Source organism: Macaca nemestrina, chromosome 20 (genome assembly GCF_043159975.1).
Source record: "Macaca nemestrina isolate mMacNem1 chromosome 20, mMacNem.hap1, whole genome shotgun sequence".
In the NCBI taxonomy this organism is placed as follows: domain Eukaryota; kingdom Metazoa; phylum Chordata; class Mammalia; order Primates; family Cercopithecidae; genus Macaca; species Macaca nemestrina.
The window spans coordinates 64,601,709-64,621,347 of NC_092144.1; the positions used below are offsets into that span (position 1 = coordinate 64,601,709).

Consider the following 19,639-nt stretch of genomic DNA (forward strand, 5'->3'; position numbering starts at 1 on the left):
CTTCCTGAAGTATGAGACCCATGAGGCCGCAGGCTCTGGGGGATTTGCAGACCAGATCCCGAGTCTCATCTTGCCTCCCCACTCTCACACCTTCCTGCCTCCACTGCATGGAGGATTTCTGGAAAGGAATCTGAGCTGGAGGTCGTAGAGGTGCCCTTCTCCCTCAGTTTCCCCAGGTGTCCCTGCAAGTCCCCTCCTAGAACAGTCACTGTCAGTCCAGACTCACTGTGTCCTCCACCCCCAGCATCCAAACTTTCCAGGTGCTTTCAGTGGGTTGAAGCAGGAAGTCTGGGAGGACGCACCTGCCCACATCCAGGGAATGACCCTTATCTAAGAACTTAAGGCTGGAGAAGGCAGGAGAGGAGCCAGCTCAATTTCAGCAGTAATTTTGACTCTGCATTTCTTTCTTTCTTTCTTTCTTTCTTTCTTTCTTTCTTTCTTTCTTTCTTTCTTTCTTTCTTTCTTTCTTTCTTTCTTTCTTTCTTTCTTTCCCTTCCTTCCTTCCTTCCTTATTTCTTTCTTTCTTTCTCTTTCTCTTTCTTTCCTTCTTTCTTTCTTTCTTTCTTTCTTTCTTTCTTTCTTTCTTTCTTTCTTTCTTTCTTTCTTTCTTTCTTTCTTTCTTTCTTTCTTTTTTCTTTTTTCTTTCTTTCTTTCTTTTCTTCCTTTCTTCCTTTCTTTCTTCCTTTCTTTCTTTCTTTTTTGAGACAGGAGTTTCACTCTTGTTGCCCAGGCTGCAGTGCAATGGCACGATCTCGGCTCCCTGCCACCTCTGCCTCCTAGGTTCAACCAATTCTCCTGCCTCAGCCTCCTGAGTAGCTGGGATTACAGGCATGCAGTACCATGCCAGGTTAAGTTTTCTATTTTTAGTAAAGACAGGGTTTTTACTACAGGGTTTTAGACGTTTACTCCACATTGATCAGGCTGGTCTTGAATTCCCAACGTCAGGTGATCCACCCACCTCGGCCTCCCAAAGTGGTGGGATTACAGGCATGAGCCACCGCACCCAGCCTTGACTCTGCATTTCGTGCAGGCCGTGTGATCTGGGAACCACAACGTAAGAACTCTGTTAATGGAGACACACAACAAATATTCTGATGATGGCTAATCCAGTTTTTCTTGTGTCAGATTATAGGGAAGTGGAGGAATTCAGGAAACAATTAGTCTGGGGGCGTGCAACTTCCCCTTTCCCAGCTTCTGTGAATACAAGTCGTCTTCATCCCCCCTATCAGCCCGGCAGTGCAATGTATTGAGGATTTACCATGTGCTGGGCAGAGCTCCAGGCTCTAAAGATCCATTGATGTGATGTGGTTAATTTTACATCAACTTGACTGATTCACGTGCCAGATATTTGGTTAAACTGTCTTGTGTCTGAATGTTCCTGGAGGAGATTTGTAACTCTGGACTGAGTGATGTAGTTTGCCTTCCACAGTGTGGATGAGCCTCATCCAAGCCATAGAAAAACTGAGCAGGACTGAAAAGCTGAAGAAATCTGAGTGAGCTCTGGCTCACCGGTTCAGGTGGGATGTTGGTCTTTTCTAGCCTGTCTCAAGCTCGGACTGGAACTTCTACCTCATTACTCTTTGGCCTCCAGTTTGCCAAATGCAGACTTTCAGAATTCTCAGTCTTCATAACCTCAGGAACCAATTCATCATAAAATTGTATATGTGTCTCACTAACTTATGGAAAAATAAAATTAAAAAAAAGAAGGCTGGGTGCGGTGGCTCACGCCTGTAATCCCAGCACTTTGGGAGGTCAAGGCAGGTGGATTGCAAGGTCAGGAGTTCGAGACCATCCTGGCCAACAGGGTGAAACCCCATCTCTACTAAAGATACAAAAAGTTAGCCGGGCGTGGTGGCGCACAACTGTAATCCCAGTTACTCGCAAGGCTGAGGCAGGAGAATCGCTTGAACCCGGGAGGCGGAGGTTGCAGTGAGCTGAGATCGCACCACTGCACTCCAGTCCGGGTGACAGAGCGAGACTCTGTCTCAATAACAGCAACAAAAAAAAAAAAAAAAAAAAAAAAAAAAAAAAAAAAAGAGAAAGAAAGAAAGAAAAAGAAAAAAAAACCCAGATGTTTATTCATTCAACTGTTGATAGGCATCTGGTTGTTTTTAGTTCTGTGCTATTATGAATAAAACTGCTATGGACATTTTGAACATAAAAACAATTGCCCACCTTCAGCTGGAACATCGATTTTCTCCAGCCTTCAGCTTTGGACTCAGACTCGAACTTACACCTGTGACTCTCCCTGGTCTCCAGTTTGCCAGCTGCAGATCTAGAGACTACTCAGCCTTCAAAACTGTGTGAGCCAATTTCTTAAATGATCTCTCTGTGTATGTGTGTGTGTGTGAGTGTGTGTGTGTGTGTATATGTGTGTTCCAGAAGTTCTCTTTCTCTGAAGAACCTAGAATAACATTAAAGCCTATTTCCCTCTCAGAGCTCAGGGTGATGAAGACACACAACAAATATTCTGATGCTGGCTAATTCAGCTTCCGTTGTGTCAGATTATAAGGAAGGCGGAAGAGAGGAAACAATGAGGTTCCATAGTAGGTGAGCAGGTGAACTTCGAGCGACCTGAGTCACAGTGTGGGGACTTTCTGGAGCTGGAGGGACCAAGGCCTGAATCGTGGGCACTGCCAGAGAGGGGAGGGGTGGGCATCCTTGACCAGGAAGAGCGTGGGCTGTTCACAGAACTGAGAGTGATTCAGAGAATCTGGGGACCTGCTCACTCAGGGTCTTGGGTAAACTGCACATAGTATTGGATTTTAATTATAAGGCTTTGGGTAAATTTTAAGCAAAGAAATGTAGAAATATTTTGCTATTTTTTGTTTGTCTGTTTTTCTTTAGAGATAGAGTATCACTCTGTTGCCCAGACTGGAGTGCAGTGGTGTGATCTCGGCTCACTGCAGCCTCCACCTTCTGGGTTCAAGAGATTCTCCTGCCTCAGCATCCCAAGTAGCTGGGATTACAGGTGCCTGCCACCTCGCCCAGCTAAATTGCTGTTTTAAGAAAATCACGACTGTCCCGGACCCACTGGCTCGTGCCTGTAATCCCAGCACTTTGGGAGGTTGAGGCAGGTGCATCGCTTGAGGTCAGGAGTTCAAGACCAGCTTGGCCAACATGGTGATGCCACGTCTCTACCAAAAATGCAAAATTAGCTGGTCATGGTAGTTCTCACCTGCTGTCCCAGCTACTCAGGACGCTGAGGCAGGATAATTGCTCGAATGTGGGAGGCAGAGGCTGCGGTGAGCCGAGATTGCGCCATCGCACTCCAGCCTGGGCAACAAGAACAAAACCCCATCTCAAAAAACAAAACAAAACAAAACAAAAAAACCCCACAAATGTATAGGGAATAAATGGTAGGAGGACTGTATTGCTAATAAGCAGTAAACGGTAATAAAACTTCAGCAGGAATCTGTCCCATACGTGACACGCTCATCAGTATTGTAGAGTTTTATGTAGGTTGATCGTGAAACTCTTACAAGATGTCTATGTCATAAATGCATTCACAGTACAGTGGGATGAGACAGGAAGATTTCTTTGCCTTTGTCATAGTTAGGAGGTAGAAACATGTTTTCTAGGCTCAAATTGTCTCAAGGAGCTGACAGTGAGAAGACAATTTTTTTTTTTCGAGATGGAGTCTCGCTCTGTGGCCCAGGTTGGAGTTCAGTGGTGTGATCTCAGCTCACTGCAACCTCTGCCTCCCAGGTTCAAGTGATTCTCTTGCCTCAGCCTCCCAAGTAGCTGGGACTACAGGTGCACATCACCACACCCAGCTAATTTTTGTATTTTTTTTTTTTTTTTTTTAGTAGAGACAGGGTTTCACAATATTGGCCAGGCTGGTCTCGAACTCCTGACCTTGTGATCCACCTTGGCCTCCCAAAGTGCTGGGATTACAGGCGCGAGCCACTGTGCCTGGCCTACAAATGTGTCACTATCTCAGGGTGTATGTGTGTCTGGGGAGGGACAGTGGTTTTCTGTGCTGAGTTTACAAGAGCTGTGTTTTCTGGGGCTGGAGAGTTTAGCTCAGTCCTGGTCATCAGTAATACGAACGTCAAACAGGGAGGCTTGTGTCTTATTTGGAGGAAGATGCACACCTGTGGAAGGATTTTGATCAGGGCTGGAGACAGGTGAGTTTGGGGCTGTGAGAATAATAGACGTCAGTCTGGAGTGGCGGGCTGGGAGGAGGATGATGTGACACAGACAAGACGTTTTTGGTCTTTAGTTGAGCTTTGACTGTGGGGATGGGCCAGGGGATGTGGGTGAGGAGGGATTGGGGGAAAGAGCTGTTTGGATTTGTTCACTGTGTGTGGAGCAGAAGAGCATGAGGAACTGACGGCTGCTCCGGTCTCTGCCTCAGTTCACTGGAGGAGCCAATGGGGCCATCACGGGATGGATGACCCCAGGAGAAGAAGCAGGCAGGGGAGATGTTTATAAGATGGACAACTGGCCTCAGAGAAAGCAGAGCCTCCCTCTGGGCCTGAGTGTGTGGTTTCATTCCTCCCAAACACTTCCTCCGTCTGACTTCCTTAGTTCTAGAATTAGCAGCACTTTCTCTTTGTTCTTCTCCTTTAACACCTCAGATTCATTTCTACCTCCTCACTACTTCTCCTCCCACTGCCTGGAACTCTGCATCTGATGCTGTGGATTCTGCCTCCACGCTTTTAGCGAGAGCAAACACTGGAGGAAATTCACAGGTTTCAGCGTAAGACACGGAAGCCATATTACGGACAGTCGAGCTTCAGCAGGTAACATCCCTCACCATTCTCCTCATGTAGAAAGATGATGATGATCTCTCCTTTCAAGCCTTTTTTTTTTTTTTTTTTTTTTTTTTTGGAGACAGAGTCTCACTCTGTGGCCAGGCTGGAGTGCAGTGGTGCGATCTCGACTCACTGTGTTCTCCACCTCCCGGGTTCAAGAGATTCTCTTGCCTCAGCCTCCCAAGTAGCTGGGACTACAGGCACGCACCACCACACCTGGCTAATTTTTTTTTTTGTATTTTTAATAGAGATGAGGTTTCACCATCTTGACCAGGATGGTCTCAATCTCTTGACCTCGTGATCCACCTGCCTCGGTCTCCCAAAGTGCTGGGATTACAGGCGTGAGCCACTGCCCCCGGCCTCCTTTCAAGCTTTTTATCAGGGTTTCAATCTGGTGTAGTTGCAATGACCAGATTAAGCCATGAGCCTTGGGGTAGAATTGGAAACCCCTCCCCAGATCCTCTGTCCTTGCTGGAGAGGTCCATGAGAAGCAGTGTTCCACTCTGAGAGGAATGGCAGGGGACTGCAAAGGCTTATAGAACGCAGGAATCCCGGTGCTCATCCCAGATGCCATTCTCTGAAGCCACATCACTATTTGTACATTTCATCACTGGGCCAAGGCTTGGGCACTGTGGGACTTCGGTGGGACTCCTAACCTGGTGGGAATCGTACCTCACACAAACACACCCTGGACTGCAGTGCAACTTCTTCTGGAGTGAGGAATTTACAGGGAACCATTTCTCTTTTTCCTGTCTTTCTCATTTGAGTTACATTCCCATAACATACAATGGACCATTACACATTGTAAAGTACACATTTGCTGGTGTTGAGGACATACACAATGCTGGGTAAACACCACACGTATCTTATTTCAAGATATTTTCTTCACTAAGAAAAGGAGCCCAGTATCCATGAAGCAGTCAGTCTCTATTTCTGGCCCCCCTGCTCAGTTCCCGGCAGCTACTAGCATGCTTCCTGTCTGTATGAGTTTACCTCTTGCGGGTGTTACACATAAACAGAATCACACAATATGTGCCATTTTGTGTCTGACGCTTTCAGTGAACACATTTCAAAGGGCGGCCATGTCGTGGCATGTGTCAGTTCTTCATCTTTTGGTCACTGACTTATATCCGCTGTATGCAAAATCACAATCCCTTACTCTGTTTCAGCCCTTGAGCCAGTTCTGAGACTCTTCAAATCCCATTTCTCCAAAGACAGGCCAGGATCCATGTGGGCTTAGCGTTTTTATCAAATGTGAAAAACTTTTGGCCATTACATCTTCACATGTTTTTTTCCTATTATTATTCCTTCTCTGGGGACTCCAACGTTGCATAAGCCCCATGGCTTGAAGTTTTTTCATAGGTCACCATTGATTTTCCATTTTTCAAATAGTTTATTTTTCTCTCCCTGTTTTATTTTGAATGTCTCTACTGCTATATATCTTCAAGTTCACTTTTTTTTTTTTTTGAGACAAAGTCTCACTCTGTTGCCCAGGCCAGAGTGCATTGGAGGGATCTCAGCTCACCTGCAACCTCTGCCTCCCTGGTTTAAGTGATTCTCCTGCCTCAGCCTCCCACGTAGCTGGGATTACAGGTGCCTGCCACCGCGCCCGGCTCATTTTTGTAATTTTTAGTAGAGAGTGGGTTTCACCGTGTTGGCCAGGCTGGTCTCAAACTCCTGACCTCATGATCAGCCTGCCTCGGCCTCCCAAAGTGCTGAGATTACAGGCGTGAGCTACCGCCCCTGGCTAGTTCACTATTCTTTTATCTTCAGAGTCTAACCCGCCAGTAATCTCATCCAGATTTTATATATATATATATAGTCTACAATAGTTTTCATCTTTGAAAGTTCCACTTACAACTCTTTATATTTTCCATTTATTTACACACCTTTTTGAAAATATAGCAAGTGGCTATAACTGTTTTAAGATGCTCTGTCTATGTTCCCAGTCAGTTTCCACGGACTGACTTTTCTCCTCATCGCGTTTTCTGTTTCTTTTCTTTATTGTACGCCTGGTAAGATTTGATTGGATGACAGATATTGTGTGTGTGTTTTTTTTCTTTTTTAGTGTTTCGGGTACTGAATATTTTAGTATTTTTATAAATACTATTGAACTTTGTTCTGGAACTCAGATAAGGTACCTGGAAATAGTTTGATCCTCTTTCGGATTGTGTTCAACAGACCAAACAAGAGCTGTGTTTAAGCTAGAAGGAATTATTCCTTAATGCTGGGGCAGCACCCTTTTGTATACCCTGTATACCATGCCCATGTTCCATGGAAACCCTCCAGTGAGGTTTTAATATGCCTAGTGGGAACAGACCCTATTCCCAGCCTTGTGTAAACCCTAGACACTCTTCTATCTAATCCTATTGAGTGATTCTTTCCCCAGTCTAAGATAATTTTCTGTCATGCGTGTCTTGATCTGAGCACATGACACTCACTGGGACCCTCTGAAGGTCTCCACATTCTTCCTGTGCAGCTCTCGTCTCTCTAAGACTGTCCTGGGAACTCCAGCTGCCTTGCTCTCCCTGGATTTTCTGTTTCATATCACCAACTCAGGAATTTTATCACTGTCCCCATTTCTGTGTTACAACCTAGGAGTTCTCTCCAGGTGGTAATCTGAGACAGATTTAGGACTTAGCTCGTTTGGTTTTGTTTCTCACGAATCACTGTCTTTTGTTACTCAAGGTGCCGTGGCCCCAGATATCATTGTATTTAAGATCCAGAAGTGCTTCAGCAGGTGTGAGCCACTGGCCCAGTCCCGTCCTTAGGGTTTGGATATTTTGGGTTTGACTCAGCTAGCCAAGGCCCCAAAATGCAGCCAGGAGGCAAGCCTCAGAGAGAACAAAGCACCATTCAGAGTGGTAGAACCTTAGAGACAAATGTGACCATCTCAAGGGGTTCTGCAAGACAGTTTGGGGCCCATGCTATCTGATTTGTCTTCTGGTCGTTTCTAATAATTACTTAAATATTAACATCAAATTTATGCTCTTTCCCCTGGGTAGTAGGAAAAATAACAGAGTCTGACAATACTTGCTGAGGGTAAATGGGGCCATCACTCTGGAAAGAATGTGTTCTCATCTAGCTTATTTCCATCTTGACATGGCCCATGCCCCGAAATTCCACTCTGGGGTATGTACTCTTGCCTAACTCAATCCAGGACACTAACACAACCCAGTGTTATAAGGAATTATAAGTAATGGGATGTCAAAGATGCCACTGGTTCTTGCCTGCAAGAGTTAATTATTTATCTAATAATTAAATATTTTTTTTAACACATGCAATGACGTTCAGGACAGCATTGCTCTTGGAAGCAAAATGTCTAATAAAAATATACATCATATAAGGTAAAAAGGACTAACACACTGAGGAAAATGTAGTCAGTATACTCCAATTACATCTGTCAGTAAATAAACAAGAGCTGTGTAAAATACTGTGGGCATAGCAATATAATTTCAAAAACAAAAAGACAAAAGCAAATGTTCCCTTAGCTCTTCATTTAAAACTTTATATACATGTATTTATAATTTATATATTTGTCGATATATGTTAATATTGACAAATAAAGCAAAGAATACATGAACCTGAGTTACAGAATTTTTGTTATTAAGGTGGGAATTTCAGGGACAGGTGAGAGACAAGTCATACCTTGTGAATTTCCTGGTGTCATTTTCCGTGGTGATTTTTTTTTTTCCCTGGGGGTCAGAGTCTCTCTCTGTTGCCCAGGCTGGAGTGCAATGGCATGATCTCGGCTCACTGCAACCTCTGCTTCCCGGGTTCAAGTAATATTCCTGCCTCAGCCTCCTGAGTAGCTAGGATTACAAGCGCCCGCCACCACACCCGAGTAATTTTTGTATTTTTAGTAGAGATGGGATTTCACCATGTTGACCAGACTGGTCTCTTGGCCAGGCTGGCCTCCAACTCCTGACCTCGTGATCCGCCTGCCTCGGCCTCCCAAAGTGCTGGGATTACAGGCGTGAGCCACCGCACCTGGCCCTCCATGGTGATTTCACAGGGTCTTTTCTTGATAAAATCTCATTAATTTTTTTAATAATATACATTGGCTTGCAGAAAGAATGTTGAGCATTACATACACATAGATATTATTTGTATTTTATATATGTATGTGTATATGAACATACTCTTGGACTTGTCAGAAGACAAAGACAGACATCTGAGCCTTATGAGTCAAAGAAGGATTTCAAGGTTGGGTGCGGTGGCTCATGCCTGTAATCCCAGCACTTTGGGAGGTTGAGGAGGGCGAATCACGAGGTCAGGAGTTTGAGACCACCCTGGCCGACATGGTGAAACCCCGTCTCTACTAAAGATACAAAAAATTACCTGGGTGTGGTAGTGCACGCCTGTAATCCCAGCTACGCAGGAGGCTGGGGCAGGAGAATTGCTTGAACCCGGGAGGCGGAGGTTGCTGAGATCACGCCATTGCACTCCAGCCTGGGCGACAGGGTGAGACTCCGTCTAAAAAAAAAAAAAAAAAAAAAGAAGAAGGATTTTAGATAAAACTCCAAACCCAGAGCATGCTGAATTTTGTTAATAATGCAGAATCAATGTTTTTGTTGTGGTAAACTTGTTGAAGCTTGACAGGAAAATTTCAGAAACTGAAAACAGTTCCCAATTTGCAATTAATTTTCAGTTTTGAAAAATAACAGCATAAGCATTTCCTTTTTTGTCCTACAACCGTTTTACAACATTATCCATGCACGCTTGTTAATTTGACGGGAATATTGCATAATATAAATGGAATCACACGTAGTTCTTAAAAAAAAGGCAGTAAGACATTAGAATAGGTAGGAACATAGAAATTTGGATATTCAGGACTGGTCAATGATGGGGTTCAGGTCTGGCCTTTGCTGGGGGCTGTGTTGAACCAAAAATACTGTTTGAACGTTTTTCACGGCACCCACTCTATTTAGGGCAAGAGCGGGTCATCTTCCTGTGTGGTGGAAAACCTTCAAACTCTGCAAACCATGAAACCGGGGCCATGGTAACCATATCCTGTTTGTTTTCCAATTTAGCTCGACCCCTGTGTCCTGCCCAACAGACGTGGCGCCATGGCCCCCAAACTCATCACCCTCCTGTGTCTAGGTAAGTCCTGGAAGAGAAAGGAGGGCAGGGTCAGGAAGAAATCATGCTCTCTGGAAGACCTCTCCTCTCCACTACCCAGGCTGCGGGTGAGAGCCTGTGGGGAGCCAGGTTCACCTACCGAGTCCAGGCCGAGCTGACATGGCCAATGTCCAACACGAGGCCCGGTTACAGTGAGCGCAGAATTCACAGGGGGACAGGTCGTCTCTGATGTGGTTTTCCTTCCAGGAATCTGCCTGCCTGCCAGGATCTGCACACACGCGGGTGAGTCCTACCCCAGTCCGAGGATACTGTGTTGCCCAAACACGAAGGGTTCTCCCAGGCAGGGAGGGCAGACGTGGAATCGGGCAGAGGCAGATGATGTGGGGAGGGCTTTGCAGAGAGCCCTGGGAACACAGGAAGGGGGGACTCTGGAAACCCCAGGCTCCATTTTGTTTTAGAGACCCTTTGTAGACACCCTCTTGGGCTCAGCCAGTCTCCCGAAGGAGCCTGCGATGTTCAGAATCTGGGGTGCGTGCCTGGGGATGGGTTGGAGCATCGTTTGTCGGGAGGTGAGGACCCAGTGCTGGGCTCCACGGAACTGTCTGAGCATAGGAAGGAACTCAGATTCTCCATCCACCCATGAGCTAAAAGGCTCTCCTGCTGCTGGAGCCTGAGAAGGAACTGGTCAGCAGCCAGAGCACTCGTGGACGCAGTGGCAGGTACCTGTGTAGAGAATTGTTTAAATAAGTTCATGCGTGATTTTTTTTTTTTGTATTGCCAGAATTGGATAGATTTCCTCCTTCTCTCCTATTGCATAGATTGCTGTTGTTGTAGAAAAAAATTAGGAAAAACTTGGCTCAATATTTTATCATCGTGCCAACTAGAATTCCTGTTCTGGAATTGTATGTCCTTCCATGTCCACGCTGGGGTGGGCTGTGTCCCTGGCTCACTACCAGGTATCCCAGGGCATCAGGTGACCCCACCCGTTACAGGGCAAACCAGAACAATGAAAAGAAAGCAATGCCCCCAAGGACAGTGGGAGACGGGGGGGCTCCACATTTCCCCCTAGGCTGTGCCTCCTTCTCTTCCAGGTGGTTATGACAAGTTCTCCCTGTCAGCCTGGCCAAGCCCCGTGGTTCCCCTAGGAGGACGTGTGACTCTCTCCTGTCATTCCCATCTTCAGTTTGTCATATTTACAATATTCAAAAGATCTGGGACCCGGGACCATGTGTTGCACACCGGCCTTTCCAACAACATCACCATCGACCCTGTGACCCCAGGACACGCAGGGACCTACAGATGTTCTGGATCTTACAACCACACCACAATACGGTCAGCTCACAGCAAATCCCTGAAGATTGTGGTCACAGGTAGGAGAAGTCCAGCCCGCCCCATGTCCACCAGATGGCCCTTCCCAGAGTCCACACCCAGTGAAGCCAGAGTCATTGTAGGATTGCTAGTCATGCACTAACTGTGGACACAGAAGCCGTCCTGAGAATTTAAAGAGAGGGCATTTCCTGTGAGGAATCAGGTACCCAGGTGGAGGAGGAGGAGGGAGGAAGCCGAGGCCGAGCAGCGGGAGAATCTGCCTGGGGAGTAGCAGACGCAGGGTGCTGGTATCAACTCCAGCAGGATGGGTCCAGGGAGGAGCCATGTTGCCTGACCCCAGAACCAGTGTTTCCCTCAGGGAAGTCATTACCCTGCCTTGAAGGAGCCAGAGGCTTGGGGAAGTGACACTTCCCTTGGGAGATGAGTCCAGTGACTCAGTGGGACGTGGATTGGGAAATGCACCCATTCCTCTCGTCCTCCTTCCCGGTCTCCTGACACTCATCCCTTCTCTCTCATGGATGTTACAGGGAGATAGAGAATCATCCTGTACAGTCAGGAAGGGAAAGTGTGGAGTAAGTCTCACATTCAAGGAGCTCAGAAGGAACAGAGAAGAGGTTGAGTCTTTCCACCAAGAGATGGGGGAAGCAAGTCGGTGTGAGGTAGGGAGATCCAGGCTATGAAATCTCCTGGAGGATCTGAGTGGAGACTAGGACTGTGAGGAGCTGCTCAGCAAAGGAGTTTACCGTGTTCTTCTGCCTAAATAGGGAAAAGGAGTTACTTCCACCCTTCCCAACAAGTAGTCACGTCTAACCTCTTGGGTTTTGGGGCAAAATCAGTTGTTTCCTTCAGTGTGAGCCTGTGAGGTTCTTCTGATCCTCCAGAGATTCTTGTATTTTTCAACACACAGAATTGAAAAATAGTGAGGCTCATAACCTCACAGTCCCATGCCAGGGAACCTAAGTCCAGCACTGTGTTTTCTGAAGGTTCTCAAAGCACAGAGTAATTCCCATTTTCCAGGAGAGCCTCAGGTGAGACCTCACCCTGAGGTCTCAGGCGAGGGGTGAGAAAGGAGACTCATGTGAACTCCTCTGTCTCTGCTCTCAGGCTTGTTCACAAAACCCTCCATCTCAGCGCACCCAAGCTCTCTGGTGCACACAGGAGCCAGAGTGAGGCTGCGCTGTCACTCAGAACTGGCATTTGATGAATTTATCTTATACAAAGAGGGGAACACACAGCATTCCCAGCAGTATGGTAAGATGATCCAGGCTGGCCACCACTTCTCCAAGGCTGTCTTTTCCATGGGTCCTATAACGCCTGCCCACGCAGGAGCCTACAGATGCTGTGGTTCTTTCAATCGCTCCCGCTACATGTGGTCGGCTCCCAGTGACCCCCTGGATATTGTGATCACAGGTGAGTGTGGCTGGACCGTCCGTGGTCTTTTGGTGTCCTGGAAACTCCCCGAGGTGATGTGGTTGTTGATCAAACCGCCAGTAAAGGAAGAAAATGCCGGAACACAGAAACACCAAGTAACTTATTATAGCCAGGGGAGGGGATGAAGGAAAGAGGGAGAAACAGAGAACTTGTGATAGTTAAAAAGAAAACAAGTTACAACCACACCTCAATGTGGCAGAGACACTTGGTCACTGGCAGAGACAGTGACAGAGAATGTGAAACAGATACTGAGAGAGATTCGCAAACCTCGACAAGGGGCTGCTTTCCCTCAGCTCAGACACTGAGTTGCCTTTTGGAGTTGGTTCCCCATGTGGAACCTGCAGCCCCGTTCCTCTGCCATGAGATGCAGGGACACACCACAAACTCCCACCTTCACCGCCCACCACAAACTCTCACCTTCACCACCCATCAGCGAATCTCCCTGAGGATCTGAGTGGAGATTGGGACTTTGAGGTCTTTCTCCATAAAGGAGTTTAGCATGTCCTTCTGCCCAAAGAGGAAGCAGAGGCCACTTCCAACCTCTCCTACAAGTAGTCATGTCTAGCACCTCGGGGTGTGGGACCACAGCTACTGGTTCTGCAGTGTTCGTCGGTGAGGGTATTTCAGATTCTATGGAGATTCTTTCACTTTTCAACACACAGCGTTGGGACTCTAACCTCATAGCTCCAGGTCGGGGAATCTACGTCAGCACCATGTTTCCTGAGGGTTTCCAAGCAGAGAGTTATTTTCATGTTCCAGGAGGACCCCACATCTCATATGCTGTCTGGGCACAGTAGGCCTTAAAGATACAGTCAAAAGCCAGGGAGAAGCAATGGAAAGAGGAGGGTTTAAAAAGGCACGCACACTCATCGAATCAGGATCATAGAGAGAATACAGACTGAGACAGCACTAGCAGACATAGGGAGTTTGCTCCTAACATAGGAAAATAGTTTTTTTTTTTTCCAACACTAAGAGTAGTGTGGAGAAGGCTTTAGTTGTAAACGCCTTATGAGGACTCAGGGGGTTGTGGGTGGCCCAAGTGGACATCCAGGGACGTTAGGATGAGTTTGGCCTTCACTGCTTTGGTGACATCTTTGTCCACTATTCCTAGGCTCACACCCCCAGGATTACACAGCAGGGAATCTCATCAGGATGGGCATGGCCGTCTTTGTCCTGGTGGCCCTTGGATTCCTGCTACTGGATTCTGGCATGGTCAGAAAAAAAAAAAAAAACCCAAAATGTAGGAGGAAGAGGAACATGAGAGAAAACCATGCACCATTTAGAACAATAGAGACTTGGCATCAAATCTCCTGATCCCAGAAGGCTTTGGAAGGAAATTGCCATCGTATATGGGGTGAACTGTCTACTGAGAATATGGTGCAAAATAAGTAACCAAAGTCTCTTTTTCTTACAGGAAAATACAAAAAGCCCTCTCTCATTACCCGAGAGAACGCCATGGCAGGTCCGGGAGATACAGTGACGTTGTTCTGTAGCTCTAAGATCCCATTTGACAAGTATCATCTATCCAAGAAGCAGGAGGCCCGTGGTCACTGGCTCAGTGGAGGGCAGAGCCACAATGGAATATTCCAGGTCGACCTTCCTCTGTGCCTTGTGTCCCCAACCTCTGTTGGGAGCTACAGATGCTACGGTGCTTTCAATGAGTCTCCCTATGAGTGGTCAGCCCCCAGTGACACACTGCAAGTTCCTGTCACAGGTGAGGACCCCATGCCTGCTGCATGCTCTGGTACCAGCTGCACCCTGGAGCTCTATCTGAGGGGCGTCCTGCTGGAGATCAGGAGATTTGAGAGGTTCTGGACAAAATGAAGCAGTGAGAAATACAATGAGAAAAAGAGAGGCTGAGAATGACCAGTGCAATCAGGGTACAGGATTGGAGACAGGGCACCTCCACCCTCTTCTCCACATCCTATGTAGAGGCTCACTTTGGGGTCCTATGTGTTCAGGTGAATGAAGAATTGCATCAGGACAAACACAAGAGGAGGTGAGGTCAGATAAGGTTTGGGGACATCAGAGGTTGCACCAGCCCTTTGCCCTTATTCATTTTCCAGGAGGAGCCCCAGAGAGATTTCCCCTTTGGTGAATGTAGATATTTACGACCCTGTTGTAGATAAGGTCTCTTGACATCAACGAGCATCTCTGAGCCCTCTGTCGCCTTTCACGTCTAGGGGAGAAAGTCTGTTCTCGAAGGATTCTGACAAGAGACCTCAGGACCCGCACTAGTCATTCGGTGAACCACAGAGTAGGCCGTGGGCAAGAGACAGACACTCCACATAGAATGGTTCTGCTTCCGTGTGGCGAGGAACGACTCTTGTACAGCCATTCTCTGTCTTTTTTCGTAGGAATCCCTGAGAGTACTTGCCCAACACCCATGGAATCAACCCCTGAAACTGGTGAGCAAAGAATTCTTCACCTACTTTGTGAATTCCTGGGGAGACAGAAGTCTCCTTCTCCACCTGAAATCCTTTTTTTATTTTTATTTTTTTTTTTTGAGACGGAGTCTCGCTCTGTCGCCCAGGCTGGAGTGCAGTGGTGCGATCTGGGCTCACTGCAACCTCTACCTCCCGGGTTCATGCCATTCTCCTGCCTCAGCCTCCCGAGTAGCTGGGACTACAGGCGCCCGCCACCAAGCCCGGCTAATTTTTTGTATTTTTCAGTAGAGACGGGGTTTCACCGTGTTAGCCAGGCTGGTCTCGATCTCCTGACCTCGTGATCTGCCCGCCTCGGCCTCCCAAAGTGCTGGGATTACAGGCGTGAGCCACCGCGCCCGGCCTCCACCTGAAATCTTTATGGAACTGGCTGTTTCCTGAGCAGCTGGAGGGGAACCTGGAATGAAGGGAGGGGGGTTCAAGTCCCCAGCACTGCGGTCATTGGTGCTGGTTGGGTGGTCGGTGAGAAAAGAAATTCTTGAAGGGAGCCGGCCGAGCTGAGGAAGGAGAGAAGAGCAAAGCCCACCTCTCGCCCCTGTCCAGGGTGCTGATCCTACTGGTTTGCAAAGAGGAAACCTAGGAACGAAAGGAATCAACCCCACTATAGGAGGAGGAGAGAGCGTCTGGGGCTCAAGATGGTTGAGGCATTCCCTGAGAATCATGAACTTTAGTTGAGGTGATCCAGACACTCTTTAGCTTGAGCACATGGACACAATTCTATCCACATTTGGGGATTCGTTCTCTTATATGTCAAAGGCAGCCTTGTATCCAGAAAACCGAAGGGATCCATCAGCGCTGAACTTCCGTGCCAGTGTCTCTCTGGGAAAGGAGGTGCAGAAATGCACCCGTCTGGGAACGTCAGTCCACTAGGGATATATCCAGTCTCTGCAAGTAACGGTGGCCATTGTGTGGAGGAGACCAAGAAAGTTTTGTCCCAATTTTCAGGAACACCATGTTCTGAGCCTGGTCCTGTCATTTTCCAAAACATCTTTTAAATGAACTCGTATACAATATTCTCTATTTTATTCCCCAAAGGGCTGGTGTTCTGGTATGACTTTTGTAAAATTGATAGAGTGTAGTATACATATATGTGTGTATATATATAAAACATATATATGTATATATATTACATAATATATGTATTTGCATTTTCTCCATATATCCATCTAAGTATTTGCTTTTATCATTTATCCTTTTCAGTTGCTTCTTGTCAGCCTCCCTATCTTGAATGCAAACTGAGTAATCGCTTATACTAATTGTAGTATTCTTGGATCCTAGAGACAAAAATGCTTAATGTGTTATAGATACTATTCCATTTATTTGATTAAAACAGGTCGATCAGGTTAATAGAATAACGAAATGGGATGGAAATACCTAATTATGAGCCAGAGATGAGGAAGTAATGTCTGGGGCAAAGCAAAGGGAGGGTCACTGGCAACTCCAGTCTGTTCTCTTGTATTTTCCTGCTATTCAGAAAACCTGTAGCTCCAAATTCTCTCCTCTGCATCTAAATTTTACGAATGGTGCAATATTGGGCATGCTTCTCTCAAGTAATTAGCTGATTTTAGAGACATATTGCATATCAGAGAATAGCATGATCACCCTTATGTTTCCTCACATTCCCCCTCTTTCTGTGGTTCTCAGGGGCAGCTCATGTCCTGAGATCATTACAGAACCCGTCAGAATGCAAGGCTGCTCAATGCAGAGATGTTCTCAGCTATGGATGAGGCTGGGAGGCTATGACCACTCAGGGGGATGTGGGTGACCGGAGTGGACATCCAGGGACTTTAGGATGAGTTTGGCCTTCACACCTTTGGTGACATCTTTGTCCACTCTTCCTAGGCTCACACCCCCAGGATTACACAGCAGGGAATCTTATCAGGCTGGGCGTGGCCATCTTGGTCCTGGTGGTCGTCGGAGTCCTGCTACTGGAGTCTTGCACAGTCAGAAAAAAAAAAACCCAAACGCGAGAAGAAGAGGAACACAAGAGAAAACCATTCACCATTTAGAACAATAGAGGCTTGGAATCCAATCTCCTAATCTCAGAGGCTTTGGAAGGAAATTGTCAGACATTGTCATCGTATGCTGGGTGAACTGTCTGCTGAGAATATGGACTGAAAGAAATGGCCTCTGGTTTCAGATCTCTAGTTCAAAACTCTTCCTCAATTCAATTCTGATGTCTTCCCTTCCCACTGTCACTGACTTTCCTTGACTTCCCTCTCCGATTTGCTTACCCTATAAAATGAAGGTACATCACTCACGGCAGGTGTGGACCCACACAGATATAAACTCCATTCCCTGGTCTTCTTGTAATGCACTTTTATTATTATTATTATTATTTTTAGATGGAGTCTCGCTCTGTCCCCCAGGCAGGACTGCAGTGGCGTGATCTCGGCTCGCTGCAACCTCTGCCTCCCAGGTTCAAGCGATTCTCCTGCCTCAGCCTCCAAAGTAGCTAGGATTACAGGTTTGTGCCACCATGCCCGGCTAATTTTTTTGTATTTTTAGTAGAGACGGGGTTTCACCCTGTTAGCCAGGATGGTCTCAATCTCCTGATCTTGTGATCTGCCGGCCTCGGCCTCCCAAAGTGCTGGGATTCCAGGCATGAGCCACCGCACCGGGCCTCATTTTTACTAACTTTTCATTAAGATATTCCCTCATCTGTGCTACTGAGCTCTGTCTCGTCAGCTCAAGACGCAGAATATGGTTCACATGATGGAGTGAGTGAAAATAAGTTTGGAACTAAGTAGTCCATAATAATTTGCTAAAACCCTCTTGGGAATCCTCCAACTCTTCTCTCTCCATCAGCTGACCCTTGGCACAGTTTCTTCAGAAATACCGTAAATTTCTTTTTAAAAAATTATTATTATTATACTTTAAGTTCTAGGGTACATGTGCACAATGTGCAGGTTTGTTACATATGTATACATGTGCCATGTTGGTGTGCTGCACCCATTAACTCGTCATTTACATTAGGTGTATCTCCTAATGCTATCCCTCCCCCCTACGCCCACCCCACAATAGGACCCGGTGTGTGATGTTCCCCACCTGTGTCCAAGTGTTCTCGTTGTTCAGTTCCCACCTGTGAGTGAGAACATGCGGTATTTGGTTTTCTGTTCTTGTGATCGTTTGCTGAGAATGATGGTTTCCAGCTGCATCCATGTCCCTACAAAGGTCACGAACTCATCCTTTTTTATGGCTGCATAGTATTCCATGGTGTGTATATGCCACATTTTCTTAATCCAGTCTGTCACTGATGGACATTTGGGTTGATTCCAAGTCTTTGCTATTGTGAATAGTGCCGCAATAAACATATGTGTGCATGTGTCTTTATAGTAGCATGATTTATAATCCTTTGGGTATATACCCAGTAATGGGATGGCTGGGTCAAATGGTACAGAAATACCATAAATTTCAATGTCAACTTCTACCTGAGGGTATCCAGAGTGCGCTAGCAAACCAATTCTATGAAAAAAAACAACAAAAACAAAACAAAACAAAAAACATGGTGTATTAGTTCATTTTTACACTGCCATAAAGAACTACCTGAGACTGAGACTGGGTAATTTATGAAGAAGAGAGGTTTAATTGACTCACAGTTTCACAGACTTAACAGGAATGATGCCTGGGAGGCCTCAGGAAACTTACTGTCATGGCGGAAGTTGAAGGGGAAGCGGAGACCTTCTTCTCATTGTTGCAGGACAAAGAGAGAACCAGGGGAGACATGTCACACTTTCAAACCACCAGCTCTTGTGAGAACTTATGATCATGAGAACAACAAGGGAGAAATCTGCCCCCATGATCCAATCATCTCTCATCGGGCCCTCCTCAAATACATGGGAAAAATTTGAGATGAGATTTGGGAGGGGACATAGCCAAATCGTATCATTTTGCCCCTTGCCCCTCCCAAATCTCATGTCCTTCTCACATTTCAAAACCAATCATGCCTTCCCAACAGTTCCCCCAAGTCTTAGCTCATTTCAGCATGAACCAAGTCCAAAGTCTTCTCTGAGACAAGGCAAGTCTCTTCCCCATATGAGCCTCTGAAATTATAAACATGTTAGCTACTTCCAAGATACAATAGAAGTACAGACACTGGGCAAATGTTCCCATTCCAAATGGGAGAAATTGTTCAAGGCAAAGGGGCCACAGGCCATGCGGCGATGGGTTTGTAGGTGCAGCAAACCACCATGGCATATGTTTAGCTGTGTCACGAACCTGCATGTCCTGGCCATGTACCCTGGAACTTAAAATAAAACAAAATATCATTGATTATAAAAAGATATGATGATGGCCTAGGGAATCCCAGGTATACCATCTCCGAACCCCACAACCCAGAACCCCAGTGTCACTGGGTTGCTGGGACAGCACTGGCACTGCCTGCCTCAAAACTTTTTGTGAAATGAGACATTAAATGTCTTTATTATTTTAAGAAAAGGGGAGAATGACAATGATTGTAACAAATACTTTCAAGCTTTCTTGACATGTACAAATTGTACATATTTGGTGGTTGGAATGTGACGTTTTGATGTATGTGAAATAATTACCACAATCGAACTAACAAAAAAGCATCTTTCCCCTCACAGGGTTATC

General features: G+C 46.3%; 1 protein-coding gene across 1 annotated transcript; it reads left to right on the plus strand.

Moving 5' to 3' along the window:
• The first annotated feature begins 4,584 nt into the window (after nt 1–4,584).
• On the plus strand, nt 4,585–17,349 carry LOC105496984 (putative killer cell immunoglobulin-like receptor-like protein KIR3DX1). Its single transcript, XM_011767621.3, has 8 exons — nt 4,585–4,748; nt 9,794–9,863; nt 10,089–10,124; nt 10,934–11,212; nt 12,276–12,581; nt 14,017–14,316; nt 14,960–15,010; nt 16,889–17,349. The coding sequence occupies exons 2-8, from the start codon at nt 9,830–9,832 to the stop codon at nt 17,053–17,055; spliced, it is 1,173 nt and encodes a 390-aa protein (XP_011765923.2). The 5' UTR covers nt 4,585–4,748; nt 9,794–9,829; the 3' UTR covers nt 17,056–17,349.
• Nucleotides 17,350–19,639: the final 2,290 nt, after the last annotated feature.